Raw genomic sequence first — 27,732 nt, 5'->3', positions numbered from 1 at the left:
CATTGCAGTCTGTGGGCCAATCCTGACCCAATTCCTACTTCCATATGGCTGTGATTTAAAACACATATTTTTTCAAATAGCTGAAAATAAAAACAAATATAATATGAAAAGTATGTAAAATTAGAAGTTCTGTTTTAAAAAAACAATTTATACTTTCTACCTTCATACTAATAGCCATGTTAAACAGTTATGATATGGATTGTGGTCAATAAACCTGAAGTATTTTATAACTGGTTCTTCATAGAAACTGTATTCCCAACTCCTATTATGGAAAGAGAAGACCACAGTCTTTGATATATACTGGATTTTAATTAGAATCCTATCTATACTTTTACCAGTTACACCATTTAAATGCTTAGCATCTCTGAATTTTAAAATAACCATTTAAAAGTGTGTATAATAAATACTATGTGGAACAGATCACACTTTAACAAGTGTGTTTTTCCCTGTTTGCATGGTGTTAGGGGTACTCATTTGAAATCTAACCAATTAAATACACATTGCATGTTCTTAGAGACTCATGTTCAGTGTTTAGCTAGTTGATACCAAACAAAGAAAGGAAATAAATTATGGTGAACAGGATTTAGGCTTGTGCAGAAAAAATTTCCAGGCAGTGGTCCATGGTTTATAGCTGATGTGAAGACTCTGGTTTTTAAAATACTGTGAACATGCGGTGGTTTCTGTTAGGATTGCTAACCAGTCCAGCCTAAGTGAGATCATTTCAAACTGGAGACACTTTAGAGCCACAGAAACAAACATGAGCATACGATTTTGCATATGGTGTCTAGCTCCCTAGGAACCAAACAAGTGTCTATGGAGTGTCTGCATCTCAAATGGTTGCATTTGTTTCCTACATTACTTTAGATTCAAAGTGCTTTCTTAAAGAAATCACGCTTTCTGGGACTCACCTGCTCCTGCATGTAAGTTTACAAAACGTGCTGAATTAATCCTCTCATCCAGATTCACTGATACACAGTCTTTCAAAACTTTAGAAGAACTGCAACCAAACAAGGGAGGGCACCTTTCGTTCATCTCCACTTGTGTTCTTGCTTTCTTCCTATTGCTTCTCTGCTCTATGCATTACCAGTGCTCAGTTCTGGGATTGGCATACTACAGGAACTTAATAAATGCTGGTGGAATTAATAACAGAGTCCGGGGTGGGGAGGACATTCATGAGATTATTGTCAAGATGTGAGCATATGGTTTCCTAACTACCATTTTATCCTTTAGTGGCGTAGAAAAAGCACTTCAAATCGTGGATGCTTTCTTCATCTTTGAAATAGAAAAACATCTCTCCTGTCACTCACAGAGATATGTGAGAATACCAGCAAAAAGCATAAGAATATGCATTGTATAAACCATAAATGACTTTAAAATGTGTTTCTCATTGTAAACAATATAGACGACTTATATTATATACTCTGAAAAAAAATTCTTCTGTTCTTGTTCTATTGGCTGAAGACCAGAATAAAGAAAATCAAGAGAATATTACCTCAGTAAAACTGGCGAAAATGACAGAACTTTTATTTTGGCAAGTAGCATGTAAGTGAATGAAAGATTTTGGAAATAAGTTTTCAAAACTAATGTTTTCCAGTACTGTTGTTTTTCACTTATGCAATAAATTTGTCTCTGATTCACTGCATACAAATCATATCTGTGTATCAAATCAAGATTAAATTATACTAAAATGAAGAGTAAAGGGCCAGAAATTCTGCCGTGCTTGGAAAATGTTTTGTTTAATGTAGCTTATTTTCAAAATACTCTTCCTAATTTACTTGGTACCATATGGGTTCATGAAATCAAATTTTACTAGACACTTTACACACTAATATAACCTTTGATTTGATTTTGTTGTATAATATGGAGGTTCTTCTTCTAGATTAGCTGTTGAGCAGGACTAGGCTACAAGCCTAATCTACAAAAGGCAGCTAACTGATGGGTATTAACAGTTTCAGGTGGAGATTTCTGCTTCTGGATATAATTGAGTAGCTTATAGTCAAAAAAGAAGTTTGCTCTAGCAGGATGACTTTAAAAATACAAATTAAGTAAGATAAAGATGATGTTTGAGAACAAACAAATCTGTCAGGACTCAAGACTCAACATCTCCAAAGGAAATAAATCACACTAAATGAAATCAGACATTCTGTGTCTCAGAAATAGTCTTAATATCCAAAGCAGTGCAAAGTAACAGTATAAATGAAGCAAAGACTGTCCAGAGACAGGCTCAAACCCTGGAGGGTCCTTGGCAGGCACATACTGCTGAGGCCATGGAAGTTAGAGACTTTCAAAGTAGAGGGCCCAATTTAAGCTTTGCAAGGGGAATTTCTTAGAACAAAGAAAAAAACTGAAGAAATTAGATTAGTACTCATAGAAATAAGAACAGAGGTTCTAGTCTTTCAAATTGTTTACTTAATTGAGGTAATATTTCCTGAATCTTTATACATATTCCAATAAAGCTATCTCAAAATAAAGACAGTGTCAGCCAATATCTCTCCAAGGTGTTCAGCGTCTGATGTTCAGTTAAAGTTTCACTCATTGTGATAGAGGAGAGAGAATCCAGTGAGTGAGTAAAGATCGCCTGCATAAAACAGCTCGGGTCACTAAAGAGATGGATGGTTTCAAGTACACATTAAAGTGATTCTGATAAGTATGTTTTAAAATACACAGTAAAGGGGCTGGAGAGATGGCTCAGTGGTTAAGAGCATTGCCTGCTCTTCCAAGGGTCATGAGTTCAATTCCCAGCAACCGCATGGTGGCTCACAACCATTTGTAATGAGGTCTGTTGCCCTCTTCTGGTTTGCAGACACACACAGACAGAATATTGTATACTGTATACATAATAAATAAATAAATATTTAAAAATAAATAAATAAATAAAATACACAGTAAGAAGGAGTATGTCAAAGAACAGAGGAATATACAAAGATTAAATAAACATTACTAGAGATAAAAACACACTTTTTAGTTAAGAAGATAATTTATAAGAAAGATATAGGAATTTGAAGAAATATGGCAATTTCCAATGTGCATACTACAAATGATGGTCATTAAACTAGTTTAACTAAAACTACTGACTCACCAATGTGACTCAAGTCAAGTTGATACAATATATTAATAGCAACTGAATAAACATTTCACTGCCAATCTTGTAACAACAACCAAAAAACTCCACACTAGTAATATGTTTGAATTTTGACCAATTGACTAATCCCATCATTGCTAAAGTCATGACTTTAATGTGGCTTAATAATGTTAATCTCTTAGTGACTAGAACTATTTCATATTGATGAAACATTTCCTCTTTACACTCACTGCCTGAATGAAGCTTTGATTTGGGTTAGACACACAATACACATGGGATTTCAACTTTTCCCCAGTGGCAAACACATGTGAAAATCTGCCAGGATGGATAATCAAAAGAAGTCAACAAGATGAAAATGCAGCACAGAAACATGATAATGCTGGAAGCGAAACCTGACCAGTGGACAAATGGTGTTGTGGAAGAGGAAACCAGCTCTAAGAATGGTGGGGGTTCAAGAGTGCAGACCCTCAGGCAGAGGATTGCAGTGGAGTGAAGTTGTCCCCCCAAAGTAGGGAATGTAGCTTTGACCAAAAGAACAAGACTTCCTAGAGGAGCCATTGTCAAGAAAAAAGTTCATACTAAAGAACCTCACTGGGATATTTCATGTCACCAAAGAGTGAGGAATACTCTTCAGGAACTGGTTCATGGTTATCAGTATAAGCAAGGCATAAAAAATTCACCAAGTCGTAAAAACACACTAGCTCTGTCATAGAAGTCACATAAGAAAAAGGCAAGCAAGGATCAAACTACCTTGGTATCTTTGAAGCTTTTGCAAAGAAGTGTAACACATTGATCTTCCATATTGCCAGTGTTCTAAGTAGTAGTGAACCAGAGACAAAAGGCAGCTCTATTACTTTTACTTTCCCACATATGTATAACTAAAATGGAAGAGCATTTGAAGTGATAAGAAATGTTTTAAGGGTCATGAGGCAACCATAACCTCCTTATTGATTATTGCTCACTTTGTGTAATCATTGTGTGATCTCACAATACTATATAAAGTGAGGACTTAGAGATGACAAAAGTCAATTATCAAAACATCATTTTAAGTTACCAGAAAAAGAAACACAAGTTAAAAGCATAGTTGTAGCTCAATGGTTGAACACTTGTCTAGAATATTCACAACCATGAAAACAAACAATAAAAATGAAGAAAATAATGAAAAATTAAACTTAACAGTTTTTTATTTGTTTTATGAAGAGATAAGTGAAAAATTATAGGAAATGATAAACCCTAGCAAGATTAAAACACTAATAGCTGATTATAAAATTCATATAAAATGTAAAGTATAATAATTGAGATGGCCAATATATTCTGAAAGAAAATGGAGAGTCTTTAAGACTTACACTATGTGATTTTAAGATTGAATAAAATGTTTAGTTCTGAAAAATGTACTAATATTCCCAAAAACATATGATATAGTAGAGCAAAATGCAGAATTAATAAATAAATAAAAGATAGAGTCAACACAGAAGCTAACACATGCATACTGCTGCCGGTTCTGACAAAAGTGATGCGCAGCAAAGAAGATCTAAGTTGAATTAGATTGGTTCTGGATCTACTGAACACCCACAGGACAGAGACTGTGAATCTGTCTCACACGATGAGACAGATAACCCTTACCAGCACCACATAAGCTGTTTGTGGTGGTGTGTACCTGTCATCCTAACACTTGGGAGGTGGAGTAGGAAGATCAGGAGCTCAGGGTCAGAGTTTGAGGACAGCCTGGGCTGCATGAGACTCTATCTCAAGTAACAGAGTCAATGAAAGAAATCTGTGTCAATAGAAGCAAAACTACAAGATATGTTTGTGATGCAACACACAAAAAAGCATTGTGACAGTGACATTAAAAGCCCTATTCCTTGATTTCTATGGCAACTATGGTATTTGAGCTACCCATTTCTAATTTTGCATGTCATGCTACATGTTATTTCCCTAGAGTGATTACTTGTATAGAAGTCCAATCTTCAAAGAAAGTCAATTTTAAATAAATTTAAGATGTAAACACTTTGAGGTAACAGGAAGAAAAACTCTAATAAAACAGTCAAATGTCCCATTTTACCCATACACATGCACACAAATGTATCCCTATTTACAGATGTTACAAATAGATATTTGGCTCACTTACTTCGAGCCAAATCTCGTTGTCTTTCTGCAGGATATCTTCGGACTTCTCACTGCCTTCATTCTGGGCTCTCTTCAAACTGAAGACACAGGGAAACCATCCAGAAAGTAGATGGTGGGGGGATGAGTCTGGATGATGCGTAGTACAATTCTGAAAAGCAATTTCAGTCCCAAATTAAGTCTGGAGTGCAGGAGGTAAATAAAATCGGACGCTCTCTAGCACAGAGCCGACTTTTCTGCCTAACAACCAGCCACACAGTTAGATACAGAATGCAGAAGTTAGAATGTAGGAAAACCCAAATTCATGTAGAAGAATTTCTCAAGGCTGTAACCCTCAGGATGTATCTTGGGAGACGGTTGAAGGGGAGGGGAGACACAGGGAGGGGAGCAGAGAAAAATGTAGAGCTCAATAAAAATCAATTAAAAAAAAAAGATGTATCTTCCTAGGGTAGAAAACACACAGGACAACTCTCTGCCCACCATCAGCATGGAGTCTTGCCCAAAGAATTATTCTGGCATACTTCAGAAGACTGATCCAATAATTCACTTTGCAAGTCTTTTCAGGGTGATGGTTAGGTCCTTATCAATCAGCATCAACTGGCCTAAGAGGGAAGCTACTGAATCACACAGGCTGGGAGCACTTGGCTGGCTAGAAACCCCAAGAAGCAGAATTTCAGGAAATGTCTCCTCCTTCATTTAGAGAAGACATTTAGGCTAGACTAAAAGCCACTTCAGAGAGCTGTCGTGAACTCAGAATCGCCAACTTTCCTGGCTTTTTGTTACTGGGCACCAGAATTCTAAGGAGAAAGAAGCCAAGACTTGGCAAAGAGAGTGTGGCACAAGAGGCTAGTTGCCTCATTGTATCTTGCCCATCACCTTTTTATTAACAAACGCCAACTTTGTTCAAAGTTATCCAGTTATGTAAATGTTCATTTCCTCAAGGTTAGCCACAAATAGGGGTGATTAAGAAGACCATAAGATAGATGAAAATCTACCGTATGGAGCGTCCAGAAAATTTGCTTTTTTTTTTCACAATAAACATGAGCAAACACTCAGTTGGCATACACCAACTTCCCTTTGACCTGCTTTCTTCTTCTTCTTCTCTTAAAAGCTGGTTGCAAGATTCTGGGAGCCTAACTCAGTGTCAGAACATTTGCTGATTGTGCAAGGCTCTGAAACCCCACTAACACACACACACACACACACACACACACACACACACACACACAATGCTGACTTCATGCTTACAGAGGCAGCAACTGTGTTCACAGCAAGAAAAAGAAAAACTACAAACAAAGAATGGAAGTGCTGGAATCTAGACACTTGCATCTTTGATAAGACACCCGAGACAGGCACCTTGATTAGCTTCCTCTACCCACTCAGAAAGGCTTCCTCAAAGCAGGGGTTTAAAATACATTTATTTCATCCTGGCCTACAATACTCAGAGGGCTTCTAGCTTTTACTTCTGTAGACATCTTGTCCATTGTTACAATGGCTGGAAGAGTCTATTTGGCAATGAAAGCATCTGGAATGGTACCCAAAGAACTAACTGCCCTTCATCTTGTCTTTAGTGTTCAACCTCAATTCAACAATGCTATTAGAATAGCCTCTTAGAGTCTTCCCAAGATCTCCCACTGTGTTGGCAGATGGTCAGGGGAAAAGAGTCACCTGATTTACTAATGACTAACTTTGGCATTCCTTCAATACTAACTTAAATCAAGTCATACTTTTACATTTTATATATATTTAAAATTTCAATTAACTCTACACTGGCCTGTTAAATGTAAAAGATAGTAACAAATGAAAATCCATAGTGGTCAAGTGACTTGTACATAGTCATGTAATAACAGTAATACTAGTGGATCCAGCTGTCCAATTCAAACTTTCTGATTTCTCATTGCTGCTTTTGATCATTTTACACTAAATCATCCAACACATAGAGTCCAAATATAGTTTATAACAGCTGCAAGTCTATGCTAAACTTTGAGATGCCTGGATATGCCTTGAATTATTGAATAAAAGTTGTTGAGATCAAGTAGTATGCATATGAATTACAGGATTTTATGATTAATCTAGGTTTTCAGCTAACACTATCTTGTTCTTTTTTTTTTTTGCTTGCAAATGTTCATTGCAGTGAGTTCTTTTTTTTCTTTTTTATTTTTTTATTGAAAAAAAATTTCCACCTCCTCCCAGCCTCCTATTTCCCTCCCCCTCCTCCCACTCCTCTCCCCCTCCCCCCACTCCTCTCCCCGTCCCCCCACTCCTCTCCCCGTCCCTCTCCAGTCTGAAGAGCAGTCAGGGTTCCCTGCCCTGTGGAAAGTCCAAAGTCCTCCCCCCTCCATCCTGGTCTAGGAAGGTGAACATCCAAACTGGCTAGGCTCCCACAAAGCCAGAACATGAAGTAGGATCAAAACCCCATGCCATTGTCCTTGGCTTCTCATCAGCCCTCATTGTTCGCCATGTTCAGAGAGTCCGGTTTTATCCCATGCTTTTTCAGTCACAGTCCAGCTGGCCTCAGTGAGCTCCCAATAGATCAGCCCCACTGTCTCCGTGGGTGGGTGCACCCCTTGTGCAACCACTTTGGAAAGCAGTGTGGCAGTTTCTCAGGAAATTCAGGATCAACCTACCACTGGACCCAGCAATGCCACTCTTGGGAATATACCCAAGAGAGGCCTTATCATACAACAAAAGTATATGCTCTACTATGTTCATAGCAGCATTGTTTGTAATAGCCAGAACCTGGAAACAACCTAAATGTCCTTCAATGGAAGAATGGATGAAGAAAGTGTGGAATATATACACATTAGAGTACTACTCAGCGGTAAAAAACAATGACTATCTTGTTCTTGTTGAGGAATATTATTTTCAGGTGTGTGGCTTTTGTTTATGCTGCATTTGATTAACTATGAAGCTGTGATTCGATTCTTTTCCTGTCTAAAACACCTGACGGTCTAATAAAGAGATAAGCAGCCAATAGTGAGGCAGAAGAGAGGTTAAGTGGGGCTAGCAGGCAGAGTATAAAAGGAAAAACAAGGCGAGAAAGAAGAGTCACAAAATGAGGAGAGGAAGATGTCAGGAGCCAGCCACCTAGCTACACAGCAAGCCATAGAGAAAGAAGGAAAAAGGGTCTACAGAAATAGAGAAAGATAAAAAAAACCCAGAGGCAAAAGGTAATTGGGATAATTTAAGACAAGAAAAGCTGGCAAGAAACAAGCCACATTAAGGCTGGGCATTCGTAAGTAATAATAAGCCTCCATGTGTGATTTATTTGGGAGCTGGGTGGTGGGCACCCCCCAAAAAAGCCAAAAGAGTAAAACATCCCACAACATGTTCTGATCTCAGTGAGGGCAAAATTGAATGCTAACATCTTGACTAAAATGTAAGAACCCTAAACACTGAGGGCCAGCCGGGACTCCATTACAATCTGTCTTCACTTACCATTGAATGAGGTTCTCCTGTTACCAGAGAAGCAGGACACTTCTTCTTGTCTTCGTGGTAGGAATATGCCTGGGTAGCCCACTGGTCCAAGTGTCCTTCAGGAGTATGGAGGCCACAGTCTATGATGCTGGTTTCCTTCTCAAAAGGTTCACAAATCCCATCTCCCTCATACCTGTAGCAAAGGCTTGGCTCTCCTGCCAAGAAATATGTATGACATTTGAGGAATTTTTATATGTCTTTGGAGAAATGTAGTATGGTTGTTCCTACCAATTATTCTTTAGTTCAGTAAAGACAATCCTGTGATGACCAGGGTGCACAATACTCACCAAAACATCAACCACCAAATTATGATTTTTTTAAAAAAATTACTCTTACCACTGAGACATTTTTCTCTGAGCACATAACTGCTTAGAAACTATAAGAAACTGTGCTGCAAAGAACCCAGGTCTTATAGGCATCAGGTCTCTCAGCTTAGGGCAACCATGAGGTTTGTAGCTTTCTTGTTATTATTATTGCTTGTTTTATAAATGAGATAGGCAAGTCTAAATGAGTTTGCGTGACTTGAGAAGTGACCCTCACAAACTGTGGGGCTTGGTTTGAGTGAGACTTAGACAATCTAGTCCCTTGCCTCTTTCAGCCTTGTACCCTGTACCACCTATACTGAAACAGAGCAGACAAACAAAACAGGAATATTTGCGGGCAACTATTGGAGGTGAAAGATGAGTTTGGATATGCTGGGCAAGTCCCATTCGTCCACGCAGGGCAGTTCCTACTAGGTGAACAGCATTGCTCCTTTGTGACTGGCTTCCTTCCTTGTAGAAAGCTTAGGTACACTTATAAAACCATCTGTGAAATTCTACCAAAGTGTAGGACAATTAGTGTTAATAGCACAACCCAATTTCTCATTTCTACTTAAAGAAACAGGACACTGAAATAGAATCATGATTCAAAACAAATCCACACTAACCCGCACTGACTCAGTAAAACCATTTCTAAGATTTATTATTCTTACAGCATGCTTTTTCATTTTTTCCTCTTCACAGAAACCCCACAAGAATATTCTGGTAGTTTGTCAGCTGCTCACCAATATAGTTATTGTTTTCCTTAATAACTGCCTCATATGTAAAACCCTTCTATGGTAAATCTGCTGCTTCATGCCAGTATAAGCCACCCACTACAGGACATGGTTCTGAGCTCATTTAAGGCTTTCATCTGTAGTCTATCAAATTTGTGGCACCCTCTCCCTCTCAGCATGTGTGCATTGGAAACAACATTCCCAGCAGAGAAAGTGCGCTCTCTCTCTCTGCCTTTGTTATTATTTATGACAATGATATACATAGAAAATATATTTTCTATCTATAACTCAGGGACTGCTCCTTCTTTTTTCTTGTCTTTTTTTCTTTTAGCCACAGAACAAAAAAAATATGTATTTTTGCAATTCTACAAGAAAATAATAGAACAATTTAAAATTGCGTTTCCAATGGTTCCTTCCAATCTAATATTTTGAAAAGCAATGGGGTAAAATCATACACTTAGCATACGATAAATGTATTAATCAAAAAAGATGTCTAATAGTGGAATATACCACATCAATTTAACCCAGTCAATAACTTAAACATAAGCTTAAATATAGTACTTAAGTATAGTTAAAGTAATTGAGATATAGTCTTACTGGTGTTAGAGACTGGGAAAATATGAGTTGAAGGATCAAATGTGATAGGAGCAGCATGGATGCTGTTCTTAAGTTAAAAGCTGCTCGAGCTGCATTGGAGAAGGTACGGTGTTCGGAGAATGTGTGTTTATTTTCAGTATATGACCACTGTGTGGCTACCAAGAAGAAATGATACAAACAGAGGTGGCATTAACAAATACTTGTGCACAAAAGAGGGGGTCGATTGGTTCGGTGCACTCCGCACAGCCAGACCACATCTGGGAGATTGGATTCCTTTCTGGGCATCGACCAAACAAAGCGTGCCAGGTTGGGGTAAATAGGAAAGGTCTGGAAACCTAATCACATGCGGGGATGTTTGGATTGGAAAAAAGAATAGTGAAGAGGCATTTCAAATATCTGAATGGAAGTCAAATAAAACAGGAAAGAATGTATCCTCTGAAGCGCCGGAGCAAGAAAACCTCACTTGATTGAAGAGAAGGAAAGTGAAGTTTCAGGGCCGACTTGGCAGGGGCCTTGAGTGCCTCTAGATGAGTCACTAAGATGGTCTGAGACTCAGTTTACAAACTGAAAACTGGGAGAAGGAAAAATTTAACAGGTAAGACCATTGTTAAATAGAATTGTCTGTTCTGAGTACATTTTTCATTGCCGGAATTATGTAAGCAAAAGCTGCATGCCCATATGTCTGGATTGGGTAGAAGAGACATCTCTAAAAGCAAAGCTGGACTCTAAGTCACTCCTGCCCTGTACACCTGGGAGGGAAAAATCTAACAGATGTCAGTGTTCCATAAGTACTAAATATAAAATGTGATACTACTTAATACATGGTACACAGCAGATGGGTGGACAGCTAGACAGAAGGACAGATAGGTGATACGAAGCTTTGGCTGTGGAGAACAGAAGCATCTGTATGCTTATGTAGTAGCTGGCACCATGATAAGTTTTACGCACTGTGATAGACTACAGCGTCTTTAGAATTAAGGTCCCTGAAGTTGTTTTAAATGCACTGCTACTTAAAACAACTTTGGTGTGGGGGTTCTACTCTAGACAGTCTTCTCTGTGCATGGGAAGGGAAGTAGTCTACCTCTAAAACACCTGTTCATGGATGCGTTCATCACAACTAGGGTGAGCCTTGTGTGCTACCTCTCATGCCAAGGGTTTAGATATGAAGTCATCTAGTTATAACTGATAACCACTCATTCCCCAGGACAGGAAACACCAGGACCCCCTGCTGGCCTCTATGATCTCGCCTATTAAACACAGATATCAAAAGATATCTTGTTTCTACACAGGCTTAGATTATTTCCTGACCCTAATTTGTATGTAGAATCTACATTATTGCTTGTTTATCTGGCATGTTGGCATATATGTGAGGACTCGAGAGAATGTCCTGGTAATATCAAGCTAGGGACCAGTATAATCTGTTTAGCATGAAATTCTATATCTGCACACCTTTGGCTGAAATTCTACCTAGCACTTTCAGGTAAGCCTTTTGTGCCTCCAATTAGTTTCTTCATGGTTAAAGCGAGAAATTAATGACTATATATGTAGTATTTGGTGTTATGGCTTTATCAGTAAGCCACAAGACACTAAGAATTCATGCAGCAATACACTGATATATTTCTAAACATAAGACACACACCAGTGGACTCACCCACGCAGTTGAAGCCTTCCTCCAGTGCACACACTCTAGAGCACCCGTCTCCATTCAACAGGTCTCCATCATCACACGTTTCTCCAATGCTCCTAGAAATATACATTTAGGCACACATGAAATGACGTTTCTCTCTCAGATATCATTAATCCATTTAAGCTCTTCATTGTGCTTTAAAAATCGAAAGTTGTACAAAAAGCAAATACTTAATAATTTACAAAAAATATTAAAAATAAATATTTAAAGTAGATGGGAGTTTAGCAAAATGGTTGATTAGCTAGGTCAGTGGGTTGTAGGAATTCCTAGAAATCAAGTGTATTGTGGCACAGGAGCATCTGGGAGAACCTTGTGGGAGACTCAAGAGTGTGCCTGGCAGGATCTTCACCAGACCTGTGACAAGTGGGGGTTTGGAAATAGCTGGTTTGTAGCTTTCAATTTTGCTTAATTTATTTATTAGCTCTAGTAATTTACCAAAACATAGCATTACAATATGGTAATAACTAATTATAGGAAATAGAAATCAAAAAAATGATCCATTTACAATGTAAATTATAAAACAAGGATGGAAGAAATAGAGTAGGACAACATATACAAACACACACACACATACACTAAAGGTTAATATGGAATCTTGAAATCCCACTCCTGGGTATATCTAAGAGAAATCTAATTAGTAAATCAAAGAGACATATGTACTACAATGTTCACGGCAGCATTATTCAAAATAGCTACGAGATGGAAACCACCTAAGAGTCAGTCACCTGGTGGATGGAGAAAAATAATGTAACATATATATTATAGAATATTATCCTGCCTCAAAGGAAAATAAAATTCAGTTGTTTTGGGACAGCATGCATAGAACTGGAAAGCGTTATAGAGAGTAAAATTAAGTAGCCACACAAAGAGAAGTATCCTGTGATCTTGTTCATATTGTGGATACATAAAGTTGATCTCAGACACATTGAAAGTAGAATGGTGGCTAACAGAAATTGAGGAGACCAGAGAAAAGGGAGTGACGAGTAAAGGTTTGTTGATGTGTTCTGAGTTATAATTATATAGGAGCAAGTCCTGGCGTGCTTTCGCTCAATGGAATGACTAAAACAAATATGTGTAGAAAATTTAAGAAGCCAGAAAAGAGAATTTGAAATGTTTTTACTGGAAGAGTGTGATATATGAAGAGATGGATATGTTTAACCTGTTTAAATATCATACAATGTAACAAAAACATCAAATGGGATTGTGTGCAATTTTAACTGTTTTAACATAAAAGAATTTAATACATTTAATTTAAAACCACTGGCGATTTTAAACAGTAGCTGATTTTCCTGAGAACAGAGGAACACAATACTCTAGAGAAAAATAGAACAGCCCAAGTCAGCCTTGGATACACAAAAAGACAAAAAAACAAAGCCAACAAAACAGAAATAGTTAATTGGTGAGGTCTGCTAATCTGCATCATTTTATTTTCTATTCATTTTATCATTTTTTTTCATTTAATCATTTTTTATGCAGATGAAGTTATAAAAGTTAGAATTTTGTGGAGTTGAATCTCTTGTTTACATAAAACTAAGAGCTTCAAGAAGCATGGCTTTGTGACTGTCTTCAATGGTGCAACCAGGGTTCAAGTTATAATCTTTATTTCCTGCTACCACCTAGTGGCAGATACCATATATTACAGGGAAAGTGAAAAATGTCATTTTTTAAAAAAAAAATCTTTTTTTTAATTTTACATATCAATTCCAAGTGTCATTTTTGATCATTAGTTGATGAGGAAATGTCGGATAATGTACGTAAGTTAGTCTACAATAATATTTCTTTCATAAAGCCTGTTATGGAAACAAACAAACAAAAAACCCTGCAGTTGAAACTCCCATGAAAAAATTAAGATTTGGCTACTGTAAAGTGGTTATGAGTTACAATTTTTCTCCTTTAGTTTTCAATATGTTCCATAGCTCCATATACAGAGAAATTTGGAATCCTAAAAGGTTGTCAGACCCAGGATATCACAAATAGCTCCCATCATTATTCAAAGGTAACTATGTGGATGGATTAAGGATGAGTTAGACATGAGAATGTTTATAAATAAATTAAAACTATGGTGCAGATGAAAAAACATAGTAACCATATTTTAAGTTGTAAGATGAAACTGGAGACAGGAATAAAAACATAGGAAACATAGTTGAAGAAATTATGAGGGGATGGTAGTGTGGTTGAGTAATGGAATACTAGCCGAATTTATGGAAAGCCTGTTTTGAATCCTCAGAACTGGAAAAAAAGAGTTTTAAAAAATTTTACATTCCTTTTCTCCCCAAACTACACTATACATACATATGATACATCTATGTCATAGAATTTTGAATAATCTTTTTAAGATTTATTTATTTCTAACTTACATGCATGTTTTGCCAGGAATATGTCTGAGCACCTAATACCCATAGAGGCCTAAAGAGAGTGTCAGATCCCCTGGAACTGAAGTTAGGAACAGCTGTGAGCCAGTTTATGGGTTCTAGGACTTGAACCCAGGTCCTCTGGAAGAGTATCTAGTGCTCTTAACCACCGAGCCATCTCTCTAGCCCCTTTACATTCTTTTCATACAAAGGCAATATGGTTCATCTTAGGTGCCTAATCTATTGTGTGATATTTGGGAAGTATTTCAAAGCACAATTCTTAGTTTACTCGTGTGTAGAAAGAGAATTGGTCTACACGAGCAGTTCTCAACCTCTGGGCCACAACCTCTTTGGGTGTCTAACGATCCTATCATAGGCGTTGCCTAAGACCATCAGGAAACACAGATATTTACATTACAATTCATTACAGTAGCAAAATTACACTTATTAAGTAGCAACAAAAATAATTTTATGGTTGGGGGTCAGCACACCATAAGGAACTGTATTAAAAGGCCACAGCATTAAAAAGGTGGAGAACCCCTGGTCTACACCAATTCTTCCCTGTCTGGATGGAGAACCACTGGTCTACACTGATGTTTCCCTGGCTGGCTTTTAGGACATAGTCTTGGAAAGAGACAACTATATAATTTTATTTTGAAGAAAATTTAAGCAATTAACATAAGCAGATTGCATATCATTTTGTGCAGTGCAGCCCAATAGAAATCTAATGAGAGTCATCCATACAATTTTGAAATGTCTAATAGTCACTTAAAAAGTAAAAGAAACAGACAAAATTAGCTACCGTTTCATCCACCTGAGGGTATTTAAAACATTACCATTTGAATTTTTAATCAATGGAAAATAATTGATGAGACATGTAATATTCTTTTTGTATCCCAAACAGCTGAAATCTACTGCATTTAAAATTCATTTTCACTTCAATCTCACTTCAAATACTTGACCTTTACTTGAATTTTGTATTCATAGTCAAACAAGTCAATTCATCTATCCAAGTTGTCCCAAACTTTCAAGCAATATTTCAAGGGTTTCCAGCAACTAAATTGAGTTTCAGTTTGAAAACTGAATTGCCTTAAATTACACTAAAATAATCATTGCACATCTTATTTGCCTTCACCATGCTTTGAAGTCTCGAGTGTTGTGTGGTTCGGACGGTAGGTGGACAGCATGTCTTGAGAAAGTCAACTTCTGAATGAGCACTGGTTAAAATTTTAGGGCCTTCCCCAGTGTTTAGCTTGACAGTCTTCTATCTAGAACTTAGTGGGTTAAACAACTTGCCTGACCCCTATTTGTCTTGTGTTTTGGGGTGCTGAAGCATTGCTGGGATTCAGAAATGCCTTCCCTTGAACAACAGCACTGATTAGACAGCCAAAGAATGCAAACAGAAGCTTAAGAAGTACATTTTGGCGTGGAATTTTGTGAGACCCAGTGGCAGAGAAGTGCAGCCTCTAGCTAAGCTGCTTCAATGGACAGCAGTAAACATGGCTGCCAAATTAGGAAGATGGCCCTGAACTCCACTCTGCTACATATGCCCAGGCAAGTGTTATCACCTTGTGGTAGCCACAGTTGGAGAGTGGAACAAGAAGAGAACTATCATGCTGAGGTTGATTAGGGAGGAGTGAGAACGCATGAGTGAGGTTTCCCTATTTAGGTGACTTCTGCTGTGTTCATCTGGGAAAGAATATTTAGTGTTTATACTTTAGTGTGATGGGATAGGACTATATCATAGCTTGAGGATCTCAGAAGAACAAGATAAACAATGTTCAGTGATCACTAGTCAGATGGAGTCCCATAAAAGGATACAGAATTGAGTATATATTTTCCTGGTCACTAAAAATTGGGCCATCTTCATAAGACGCGGAATTTGTCAAGGCATCATACTTTGCCTCCTAGATCCCCACTTTCAGCAGCTTTATGTCAGGGTAGCTAGATAAGAACTGACCAGCTGTCCTGGGTTTCCTGGGACTGGATATAAGTCAGTGCTGAACTTGGACAAGTTCCAGACAAACCAGTTTCCTCGTCTGATAACACAGGTCAATAAAAAAGGGATCACAGGATGTTTAAGGAACCAAAGGAATCATTCCACACTTCCTTTGGTGATGTTTACAGAAATTTGCACAGTAAGTGGAGTATCTCCCTTCCCACCAATCACTCTCACTTTGTAAAACTGAGCAAACAGACATTGATCTAAATTCTATCCTTCAGCATTATTTAACTATCATCTATATTAATTCCTTCCCTACCTCACTGCCCTCAGTTCCTCACTGGTGCCTTAAGGGGGCCCCAGAGAATTAATCCTAATAGCTTACCACTCTGGGGACCAGTGCTGAATAAAAGTGGGTACCCTTCAAACTATGCAGAGGCGCCGGTGACCACTCAAGACCCCAGATTTTGGGGTTTTTCCATGTGACTCATGCAGTTCCTTGCAGCCTTGTATGAAATGGAGGGTGGAACCTCTTTGAGCAGCTGAGCACAACCCAGCTCACAGGACTCACCTTGTCACCTTCCCGTCTCCACAGTAAGGGCCTCCGTGAATGTGCCTCAGAGGAGGTGAAGCTTCTCCAACTTCCCCTCCAGCTTCAGCTTGAACTTGGTACTGATACATCTGCCCAGGTGTGACCTCCCTGTAGAAACCAATGAGTTTGTGACAGTCACATCTGCAAAGTGGCATGCCCTGGGTCCTTTGTAGTTAGTTCACATGAGTTTAAGGAAAGTAGTGTGAGAAACAAAATTTGAGACAGGCCAATTGCCTGAAACAAAGATCAGGGTTCAATCCTATGAGCAGCCCCATGTTTGCGTAGATACTCATTTCTATTGCCCCATATGTTCTATGTTAGTAAATGTATTCGTAATTGTTTGGTGAGTTAACATTTAAGGTAACAGTCCATGAGAACCTAGGAGGATGGTGTGTAGTGTTTTCAACCACGATAACATAGAGCAATTTTTGAAAAGCCAGTAATCTATGTTTTTAAAGTAACCAAGCTAAGTGAAGTTGAGAATTTCAGTGTGTGGGCTCAGTCAAGTTCCTTCTCAGACTTGCTGATCCCAACTTTCTTAAATAAGAACTCTTGTGTTGAAAATGCTGCACCAAGAATTTCATAGAAAAATACAAGAGGACAGCTCATCGCTCATGGGAGGGGTAAAAATTCCCAGTTAGAGACACATTAAATTGATCTTTATCTCCAAATACCAAGAATGGAGTTGGTACAGTTGACCTGAGAGATGGAAGGAATTTATCATACTCTCTGGTCTGTATTAAGTGGGAAGCATTGAGACAAGACATTTATTTAGTAGGAAAGAGGCTCGAGAATGGAGCTGCTGATTTCAAAGATAAATTCTGCCTCATCTTAATTTTGTCCAGTGCTCGTCCTGATTGGAAAAGTATCTCCCAAGTCAAGATAGGAAATGAGTATTTAGGAGGACACGATCTCAAAGAATTATTGAGGCCGCCGTGAGTGGCCAGTGTGACTTTCCTGCCTAGACTCTCTTTTCTTTAACAGACTCTTTAAAACAACCACAGAGCCACCACCCCACAATCTGATGCCGCAACCAGCAAATAGGAAATGTCTTGGGGTTTCCAAAATACCTTTCAAATCATCTGTATTGGCTTTTAGGCATTTTAATAGGAAAAACACCTAAATATTAAAGACTCTTAAAATTCCAAATTAGTTTTCCCTTTTGAGAAAGGAACCCTCTCTGCAGAATGCCAGCTGCTGTTTCTAAAGCAAACCCAATTTTATCCCAATCAATGCTGGTGGTTGCTTTCCTTTTTGGGTGGTTTCTTCTTGTCCAACCATGCTTAAACGTCTTAAGCATCTCTGTGGCTGGGAAAAGGATTGGACGGAAATATTATTGTGTATTTACTCTTCTTATGGGGAGAACATAGCAGCAGGTACTTCAGGCCTCCCATGCTCTGAGTCTGTGAAAGGTGTTGTTTGAATCCTGGGACTGCCATCTACTTAGCTCTCTAACTAAGGGTAGGATAAGCCTTGGTTTTCTGTCTACCAAAAAGGATATTATTGACCTTAAACATTTGTATGTGGCTATAATTATATTACAAACATCATATCAACTGCCTGGCTACAGATGTGAAATCATGCTGGTTTTTCCTTCTAATCTGTCTCATTATTTGCTTTCCACTTATGTTTATTTTTAACCACTTTTCAATCTTCTGATGGCAAAGATGCAAACAACCACGAAAAGAAAAATGTACTAGAGCGTGAACTGGACATTTGGAAGCTCTATAGGCTTTATAGTTGTGGAGGGTTACTGAACGTCTACCTTGGCCAGGGTACACACATCTAGGGTATGTGTGATGGCTGCCTCTCCTTTTGAGGAAAGGAAGTCCATTATTTGAATCTGAAACTTTTCATGTAACTTCACAGAACAAAATTATCAAGAGTCATTTCCAGCTGAGACTTGAAAACGACAAGTGATGTGGAATTTGCCCTCCCTGTTTCATGGACCACTCCTGGAAACAGCCACTCATCTATGAGCAGCCCAGGATCAGGACTGAGTGTGAGGGAAAGGGTCCTCACATTCCCAGTCATGTCAGGTGCTTCAGCAAGGACCCCAGTACGTGTATGATGTCATCCTGGGATCAAGCAAACAATCAAGAGGAAATTACCCAGCCCATGCATAGAACAATGTATTAAAGATTTTTGTTGTAATCTGATTATCTCTAAGATGGCAAAAATTACCTAATAGGATCCCCTCTGATAAAACTTTCTTGTACCCTGCTGTGCCCTCTAGGAAGTCTCTAAGAAGACTATGAAGTAGCGGGGGGGTTGCCTTTGGTTATACCAGCATCTTAGACAGGCACTCAATTCTTACATTAGACTGTCTCCTCAACACTGAGCACACTGTGCCAGGAGCACAGCAGAACTCACTAAATGTTGAAGGAAAGACATTAAGTAAATTAACTGAAAACTAGAAACCAAAGAAAGAAGAAAGGGAGAAGGAGAATAAGAAAAGGAAGGAAACATGGACATACATATGGATAAATCATGAAGCTGTGTTTAGCATCTGAGAGACTGTGACCTTTTAGTGTAGCTATGGAAGAACTAGCTATAACTTGGAAATTATGAGAGCCCTGCTATATTATTGGAAAGCTACAAGAAGGAATCTAGAATAGAATTGCTTCAAGACAGAAAAGGGCCATTCTGATCAACTTTAGTATCAATACCAATAGGTCAAGCTGAAAACTGTCATACACTAGCTTCTCCATCAGCATAATGATGACTTTAACAGTCACAGTACTTGCTTTCCCTTTCCCTTTTCTGGGAAATATTTTCTCTAAAAGCATACATATCAGACTATTAAAAAGCAGAAGCAGAGATAAGCAAATTGAAGACAAGTTCCTGGAAGTCCCATGGTTTGGGGGATTCTGCTTCCCAACTTACATGTCTGTGAACTTCCTGTGCGGGTGTGTCACCACCATGGGCAGGCCACTGGAAAAAGGAGGCTCTCGGAGTACCTGATAACTCACAGGCCTGCATCCGGAGCACAAGGAGCTATGGGGCTGAGAAGTCAGGAGAGCAGCATCAATCTCCATTCGTTCATCAAAGGTGTAGACTTTTACTCCCAAGACCTTCCCATCCACGTGGAGTTTGATGGTGAGCGGCGTGTCACAAAAAGTGTTCAAGGGGCCAAGGTGTACAGATTCCTTGAGTTCTAGCAAGATCTCTATGTCAAAGAGTGCCTGGGAAGAGTTCATGGAGAGGTAAGTGACCCAGAGTGTGAGGGTATCAGCTTGGACGGGGTGTTGGAAAAGCAGCTCCAAGCTGCAGCCTTCTGCTGGGCAGGGCACAGTCATATTCATGTGGTACAGGTGGAGTTCAGGACTCCAAGCCTGCAAGCTAGGCTCACAGGGTTGATCCACATCAGGAGGCCCTAGGGAGATGAGAGAAAAGATACATCAGGAATAACCATTAACAGAATGAGAAAGAACAGACCATCTCAGCAGTCAGAGGATGAAGGAAACTTCAGAATTCTTACAGAAAGCTCATCACTTTGTGGATTTTCTCTTAAGTGCTCTCTTTTGAAAAGATTTATATATAACCAGTCTTGTCGATCATCTCTACCCAGCTTTCTCCTTGAGGGTCTTTCACTTGAATAATTAACTATGAGCCCAAGGTGACATTAGGTGGTCATTACAGATTCATAGATCATTATTGTTCTGTTTTTCTTGTCACAATCAGGACTGAAAATTATTTCAAATCAACTTTTTCTAATACACATTTCTCAGCAGTTTTGTGGATCTTAATACCTACAGGGGGATATCTAGAAAATGATTAGGTAGGTATCAAAAATGATGGTGAAGAGTCAGGCATAATAAACACTCTCCTTTAATCCCAGAATTTTGGAGGCAGAAGCAGGTGGATCTCTGAGTTCAAGGCCATGATGGCCTACAGAACTATTTCTAGGACAGCCAGGGCTACACAAAGAAACCCTGTCTTGAAAAAATTAACTATAACCACAAACAACAGCAACACAACAAACCCATCCATCAACCAAACAAACAAAAATAGGGGAAAGTCGAAGTCAAGGCCTTTCTTGAGAAAGGCTAGAAGCCATGTCCACAGCACTTTCTGCACTGGCACGGAAAAGCCTGCTGTTCGAATATGTCTTCTGGATCCTGATATGCATATGTGAGTGAGTATGTGACTGTTCAAGAATTTAGAGGAGGGACAGGAAATGAAATAACAAAAAACATCTTCTCCCTTCTAGAGCCTAGCTTAGATCACATTCAAAGCACAACCAGTACCAGTGATTAATAGACTCATAAAATAGCGTAGATGAGAACGATCCGTGTGGAACACCTAGTCCACCCTGCCCCCACCCAGACTTGCTCAGCCAGCTCATGAGTGTGCTTTGCAATGTGTTCTTTATTACTCTCTGATAAAGAGGAGTAAGCACTTAGCTTGCAGCATCATTCACCAAAGCTGCTTCGGGGACTAGGAGACACATGCAACATTTCTGGCCCTAGTTCACCCTGAGGTTACTCTTGAGAAGGGCTGACTTCTCAGTCCATCTGTGTTAAGTCTTCCCATCCTTACAGCCATGGGACGTTCATATTACACCAATAGAGGACACTCAGCATGCAGAAGCACCAGCAGTGTTTCCAAGACCTTGGGGATCTTCAGCAAACCCTCCCTTGACCATGTGCAAAAACACACAAACATAAACCACTGCTTCATCCAACACCCATGCTTAGTGGCCACAAAAATATTAGTGAAAAAGATCCATGGTACTTTACCCACAGCCTCCTCTGGAGTCCAGTAACCTGAAGAGTCACACACCCGCCCCGAGGAAGCCTTGTACACATACTGATGGAATGTCCCATCTTCAGTACAGGCATCGCACGTACTGCCAGGGGCCCTGGGAAGAGGAAGCATGAAGAAGGGAGTGTTCTTCCGTTGAACTAGGGAAAAGAAACCAGGAAGACTCTGGGGAAGAAAGGTGTTGCTGGTGAATCAGATCCAGGGGGACAAGAGGGCGCAATTATCATTGCAATCCATGTCTTTCTTCTGGACAAATCATGAGAAACCTCAAGGTCAGAAAAGAAGAAAGTTGAACAGGGTCATGAAGAAGCCTCTGAGATGCAAGGGACCTCCTGTCCCCGAATCACTAACCAAAATACAAATATATTTTCCTGAACCATATGAACCCCCTTTCTATGGTGAGAAAGGCACAGGATAAATATACCTGCCTGCTAAAACAATGGAATTCAGGGTGAATTCACTATCTATGTGTTCTGGATCTTTTAATCCCCTACTTTTACTTATAGGCATAAAGTAGAGTGTGGAGGGTGATACCCCTTGATTCTCCATTGCCCGCAGCAATGGATCATAATTCTTACCAGCACTGGGTGGCATCACAGACTAGCTTGAGCCTTACCTCCTGCAGTTTCTTCATACACTTTATATTTCTAGCACAAGTTCCATCACACTATGATCCAAATTCTCCATGCTCTTCACAGCACTCGACAGCACATGTGTCCTTACAATGATCCAACGGGCTTTTCAAGTATCCCTGCTTTGCAAACTCCTACTTTACATATTCAGATGTGGCCTTTGCAGGGGTGCTTAGCCTTGCTCCTCTGAGACTCTGGCCCCTGCTTCTCTGTACACACCCCTATAGTTGTCCCCTTTCTCAGGACAATGCTATGTCATGCTGCAAATTGACAGCCATCCTCTTTTGTGTTCCTGGGTCTGTGAGTGTATCTGGACCTGCCTGCTCAATTCTTATTGTGTCTGTAAGAATGAGAACATGACTGGCTTCAGCAATTCCTCAAGAGATGTCTATGAGATGACTCAGTCTATGAAGAGATTTTACAAGCATCACACTTGGAGTAACCAGACTATGTAGAGATAACTATACTGAGTAACAAAGCCAACTGCTTTCTGACTTTCTGAGCATATCTCTCTCTCTCTCTCTCTCTCTCTCTCTCTCTCTCTCTCTCTCTCTCTCTCTCCCTCGGAATGTTTTCAGAAGCCCCCTTGTGAACAACATATCTGAAATGCTAACCTAAAAGCAAGGCAGTATCCCAACAGAACATATGAATAGCAGGTTAGTATCTTATAATACACTAGAAAAACCATCTTATTACCCAATGGCAATAATATTGACAGGAAGCACCTTACATAACCCGGCCTTGTATTTTTCACAACTTCTTTCTAACCCTTGTGATGACACCATGCTTACAAATGAGAAGATTGGAGCTCAGAAAGCTTGAAGTCAGTTGCCCAAAGTCACAGGCTCCTTAATCCCTTTGAGCAAGTTTCCAAACAGCACCTCGTTAGTGTTCGGTATTTTAGCAACTAAAGGGTGTAATTAAGACCCACCCTTTGATTCTATCAGTGCTCTTTCTAACGTGAACACAATTCCAAACCACATTTTCCTGATGTACTTGCCCTTCCGGGGCTGCTGCAGAGTGCGTAGCTGGGGCTCTTCTCTGACATAGGGATTCCAAATACCTACAAGGGTGGAGTAAACATAACTCTAGGCATGACACAAATTGCTAGGCATGTGACGTGAGTCTCTCCAACACACGTGCTAGGAGGCCTCAAAACTAGCCCACCTAGGTGGGAAGTGGAAGCAAAGTACACTCTTTTCTGCCAGCAGACTCTCAGCAAGCCAAGTCTGATGTCTGCTGTATCGTAAGGTTTGTACCAGAGAGAGAATTGAAAGATTAAATTGTTTACACGTGTTACATAAACTGATGTAAAACTCGGGTTTGCATGTACCCACACAGGACGGTCCTGCCAGAGCTACACAAAGTCACACTTGCAGGAAGATGACTCTCAGACACATTGCGTAGATGCATGCTGAATCACTGAAGGGGCCCATGGGAACCTGGGTGCTGATAACGGTGCAAACTATTCTGTAGTGCTGGGAGTGAGGAATGATGTCATGACTAAGTGCGAGTCACGGGATGAAGCTTTCAAGAAACTGTGACTATCGCTTTGAAAAATAATCCACTGGCTTTATTGTGTCCCCATCTCTCCTTATCTGCCCCCAACCCCAGGCTTTCATCAAATCCAAAGTGTGTGAGGACATGCTCCAGGGCCATTCGTTCCTTAGCTGGACCCAGATACTCATAGTGAAGTGTTGTTCAAAGAAGAGTCACTGTCCTGTCCTGTCCTGTCCTGTGAGTACATGGACAACACAAACTGGACCTAATGGGTTATTTTAAAAACTAGTAAAGGCACTAAACTGAGAAAAATGAAAGAGTAGATGTCTACCTGCTAAATGGGAAAGAAAGCTTAAAATTCAAAGCATTCATCTGTCTGGGCTCCTTGTTGCTGGGTTTCCACCAGAATCACCAGTTGTGGGGTCTTGAAACAGCCCTGTGTGTTTTTCACTCACAGGGAGGGGTGGTGTTCAGTGTGAGGACTACACAAGGCAGATGAAGCCAGATGTCCCACAGTGTCCCCATGTAACAGGAGTAAAAAAAAAAAAAAAAAAGATACTCTCCTGTTACTTAGCATCTGGGTATAGGCTTCTATAGAGCCACACCTACATGGCTCAAAGGAGCCTTTTCAGTTCACCTGTATGCCCCACTGTCAACATCAGATCTCTCTCTGTCTCTCTTTCTCTCCCTCCCCCCTCTCTCATTTTAATAAAGAATTTACTGAGATTTAGTTCTGTAAGTAAACAAAAGAAGAATGACAGCTGGCTTCAGGTGCTGTGATTTTCTTCAGTGAGTATGTATTAAGTGTCTACCGTGGCAGTCCCAGAGGGGGGGGACATACAGAAGCACTAGTTGCCAGTAGAGGGGGCAAGTAAGAACAGAGAGTAACCACTCCAGACAGTGGCCCTCAGGCTGAGCACAGGGTTCAGCCGGAGGCAAAGCCAGCAGTAGAAATGCTGAGTGGAGTTTGTACACTCCCACACTTTCTCTTTCCACCCAAGAACTGACTAAAGAAACATGGTCTGCTTCCCTTTCCCCAGTCACCACTGTCCAAGGAGCAAGCCTTACCCTGCAGAAAAACGGCTGGATAAGACAGATGGACCAGGCTTTGCCAATTCTGCTGGGCCATCCTTGTGTGGAATAAACACACATGATGAGCCTCTGGCTCCCATGAGGCACCCTTAGCCTTGCTAAGGAGCTGAGCCCAGACCAGACACAGATGTCTCTGGACAGCCATGTACACGTTTACATCCCAATAGGCATTCCTCTCATTTTACAGTTTTTCCCTCTTTGGTCTCACCTGTCATAGACCACCCCACTAATAGGAGGCAGCCAGTGGATAGTGAGGGTCGTGTGGTTTTGTCCAATAACCATGGGTGGAATGGGAATGGGGGTGGGCTTTCTGCTTTCGCTCCATTGCTGGTATACAAGGTCCAAATAGCAATGCATCCGGGCCACCTGGTTCGGGGTGAAGCTGTCGGTACACTCATCATCTGTGGAGACAAAAGAGGATGCGAAGGCTGAACCTGTACCAGTGTCTAAGGGCAGGGCAAAAGTCTCACTCCATTCTCACTATTCCTAGCGCCCCACATCTCACATTTATTAGACTCAGAAAACATTCCACTCGGTAAAGAAATCCTTTCTTCTCTACAAAGTCAGGTGAGGAAGAGAAAAAGCAGAGACATGGAACTTGCTTCTTTCCGAAGCAATCTCATTACTATATTCTCGGCTTATCCTAGGATGAGACTCTGCTCATGAAGTCACAGGATTGTCTGAAGACAGTGGTTCTCAACCTTCCTAATGTTGTGACCTTTTCATACAGTTCCTCATGTTGTGGTGACCCCAACCATAAATTGTTTTCTTTGCTACTCTATAACTGTAATTTTTACTACTGTTATGAATAGTAATGTAAAGAACTGATAGGCAGGATATCTGATATGTGACCACCCCACAGCTGGAGAGCCACTGTCCTGGACTGACAGTTGCATACTGAACCCACCACAAGATGGCAGTGTTTCAGCAGAGGGTCTCTTCACCCTGTGACCATGCCCTAGGAGTATTTACTGGAACTGCTCAGTGGAGCAGAAGCCAAAATGTCGAGGAAACTTCAGGGATGGGAATGATGGCCCCAGTCTTTCTTTCAGAGTCAGCAAAATCAGTGTATTCATTATTCAAGCCATAAAGTTGAACAGGAGTGATCTTCATTTCATGGGCTTTTCTATTTAGAGTAGACCAAAAACCCTGCATCTGCTTCTCAGCACTGTCTCTGCCACACTTAAAGGTGGAACTTAAGGAGGCTCTGCTCTGAGATGCTGCATCTCCAAGGCCACCTAGTCCTGGCTAAGGGCAACAGAGCTGTTGTTGCTTATAAACTCAATTCATTCTTCACAACAATGAAATTTGGAGGGAAACATCTTAAGAGGCCATAGGGAGACCCAGCTAGCTCACTGCTCTCTCTTACCTGCAAAGCCATGAGCAGGGGCTGGTATTTGGCTTTTGGTAAAGCATGGAACTAAAATTAACATTCCTTCATCCTTGGCATAGGTGATCAATTCAAATTAATTGTCAATCTTAATTATAATTTGCCCATTATTAGAAGAATGCTTAGTGTTACTTTTTGCCAGAAATACACTGGTAAAATGGATGATCCAGGAGATATCCCCCCAAAAGGACAAGACTACACAATACAGCTTTCCTCAGGGCCAACAATGTACCCTTTAATATATATATATATATATATATATATATATATATATATTATACAATATATACAATAAAATTTTGGGTTACAGTACATGAAGGGTAAGCTAGAAATCAATGTTGTGCTGGTAAAAGAGAATATGATTTTTTGCACAGTGTAAGATAAAAGGTTTCTATCACTTCAATTAATCAAGTCAATTTGTTAACTATCTGTAAAAGTGCTGAAGGGACATCTACACCCAAAGACCTGTGACTTATCACTCTCAGACTAGACAGTCTTCAGGGAAATGCCTCAATGAGAGTGATCACGTTGTAAAACCTGGAAGAGATCTCAAGGGGATTGTTGTTACTTGGTCCCATGTATCTCACTTTCAAACTCTAGAATCCACTCAACAAGACCACAATATCTCAGCATTTTTGTCAAATCCTTCAAACACATGGAAAATAAAGGTCTATCCAACACAAATATTCTTCTGTGACATGAACCTCCCTGGCTCCCTTTAACTACATACACCCTACCAATTCCTAACGACACTTACATGACCTTAAGAGAAAACAAAAGCATCGAGTCTGTGGTAATACCTGTGTAGCTCATGTAGTTACTGAATGGAGCCCCTGGGAAGTGGGTGAGACCACAGATGTCATTCGCTGGCTCTGGGTCCCGGCACAGCCTACTCTTGGGTGTAGGTGCAGTGTCAGCACACAGGTCTCCTGTCTCCATGGATGGCACTGTCTCTCTGCAGGGGTCATCACAAGATTCTTTTTCACTGACTCCTTTGAATACATGGTAGAGTCCCAGGACATGTCCCACCTCGTGGATCATGGTGTTGGTGTGGCCCGGCATGCCATAATAGGCTGGGTTGAGGACGACACCACCTGAAAGAGAAGATTTGGAAAACATCTTTGAGAAAGAGATGAATGGCAGTCCTCCTTAGTCATTCTTTGACAAAAACCCCAAATAGTCCATCTCAGCCTCTATAAAAAGTCTATAACTAAATTGGTGGTATCTAACAGTGTTCTTCCCTCTTTCTACAGACACCCACAGAACTAATCAGTAAACATTTCTCTAACATTTGCCATGGGTCATTATAGACCTAGTGACCAGAAATATTTGTATGAGAGGGACAAGATTCTCAGCTCTCGGTGTACATTAAATCACCCTGAGAAGTGAAAAATAAAGTTATAAATGTTAACCTCAACAAATAAATATAAATATTTTGGAGTAGAGTTTTTAAAAGCTGAAGT

The 27,732-nt window shown here is 40.0% G+C and overlaps 1 protein-coding gene across 1 annotated transcript in view; it reads right to left on the bottom strand.

Annotated features, from left to right (window-relative positions):
- Pappa2 (pappalysin 2) overlaps positions 1–27,732 on the bottom strand; it is a 360,123-nt gene that overhangs the window by 120,763 nt on the left and 211,628 nt on the right. The window contains exons 7-14 of the mRNA XM_041662449.1: positions 27,070–27,363; positions 25,088–25,280; positions 21,631–21,752; positions 19,775–20,264; positions 16,868–16,996; positions 11,968–12,059; positions 8,645–8,838; positions 5,211–5,357 (exon numbers count right to left, since the gene is read on the bottom strand). Coding sequence (XP_041518383.1) covers positions 5,211–5,357; positions 8,645–8,838; positions 11,968–12,059; positions 16,868–16,996; positions 19,775–20,264; positions 21,631–21,752; positions 25,088–25,280; positions 27,070–27,363 — 1,661 coding nt within the window. The remainder of the gene's footprint in view (positions 1–5,210; positions 5,358–8,644; positions 8,839–11,967; positions 12,060–16,867; positions 16,997–19,774; positions 20,265–21,630; positions 21,753–25,087; positions 25,281–27,069; positions 27,364–27,732) is intronic.

The sequence above is a fragment of the Microtus oregoni genome, unplaced genomic scaffold (assembly GCF_018167655.1).
Source record: "Microtus oregoni isolate MIOR12 unplaced genomic scaffold, Mior012 000013F_ref0000133, whole genome shotgun sequence".
Classification (NCBI taxonomy): Eukaryota; Metazoa; Chordata; class Mammalia; order Rodentia; family Cricetidae; genus Microtus; species Microtus oregoni.
This window is presented reverse-complemented; position numbering and strand designations above follow the sequence as displayed.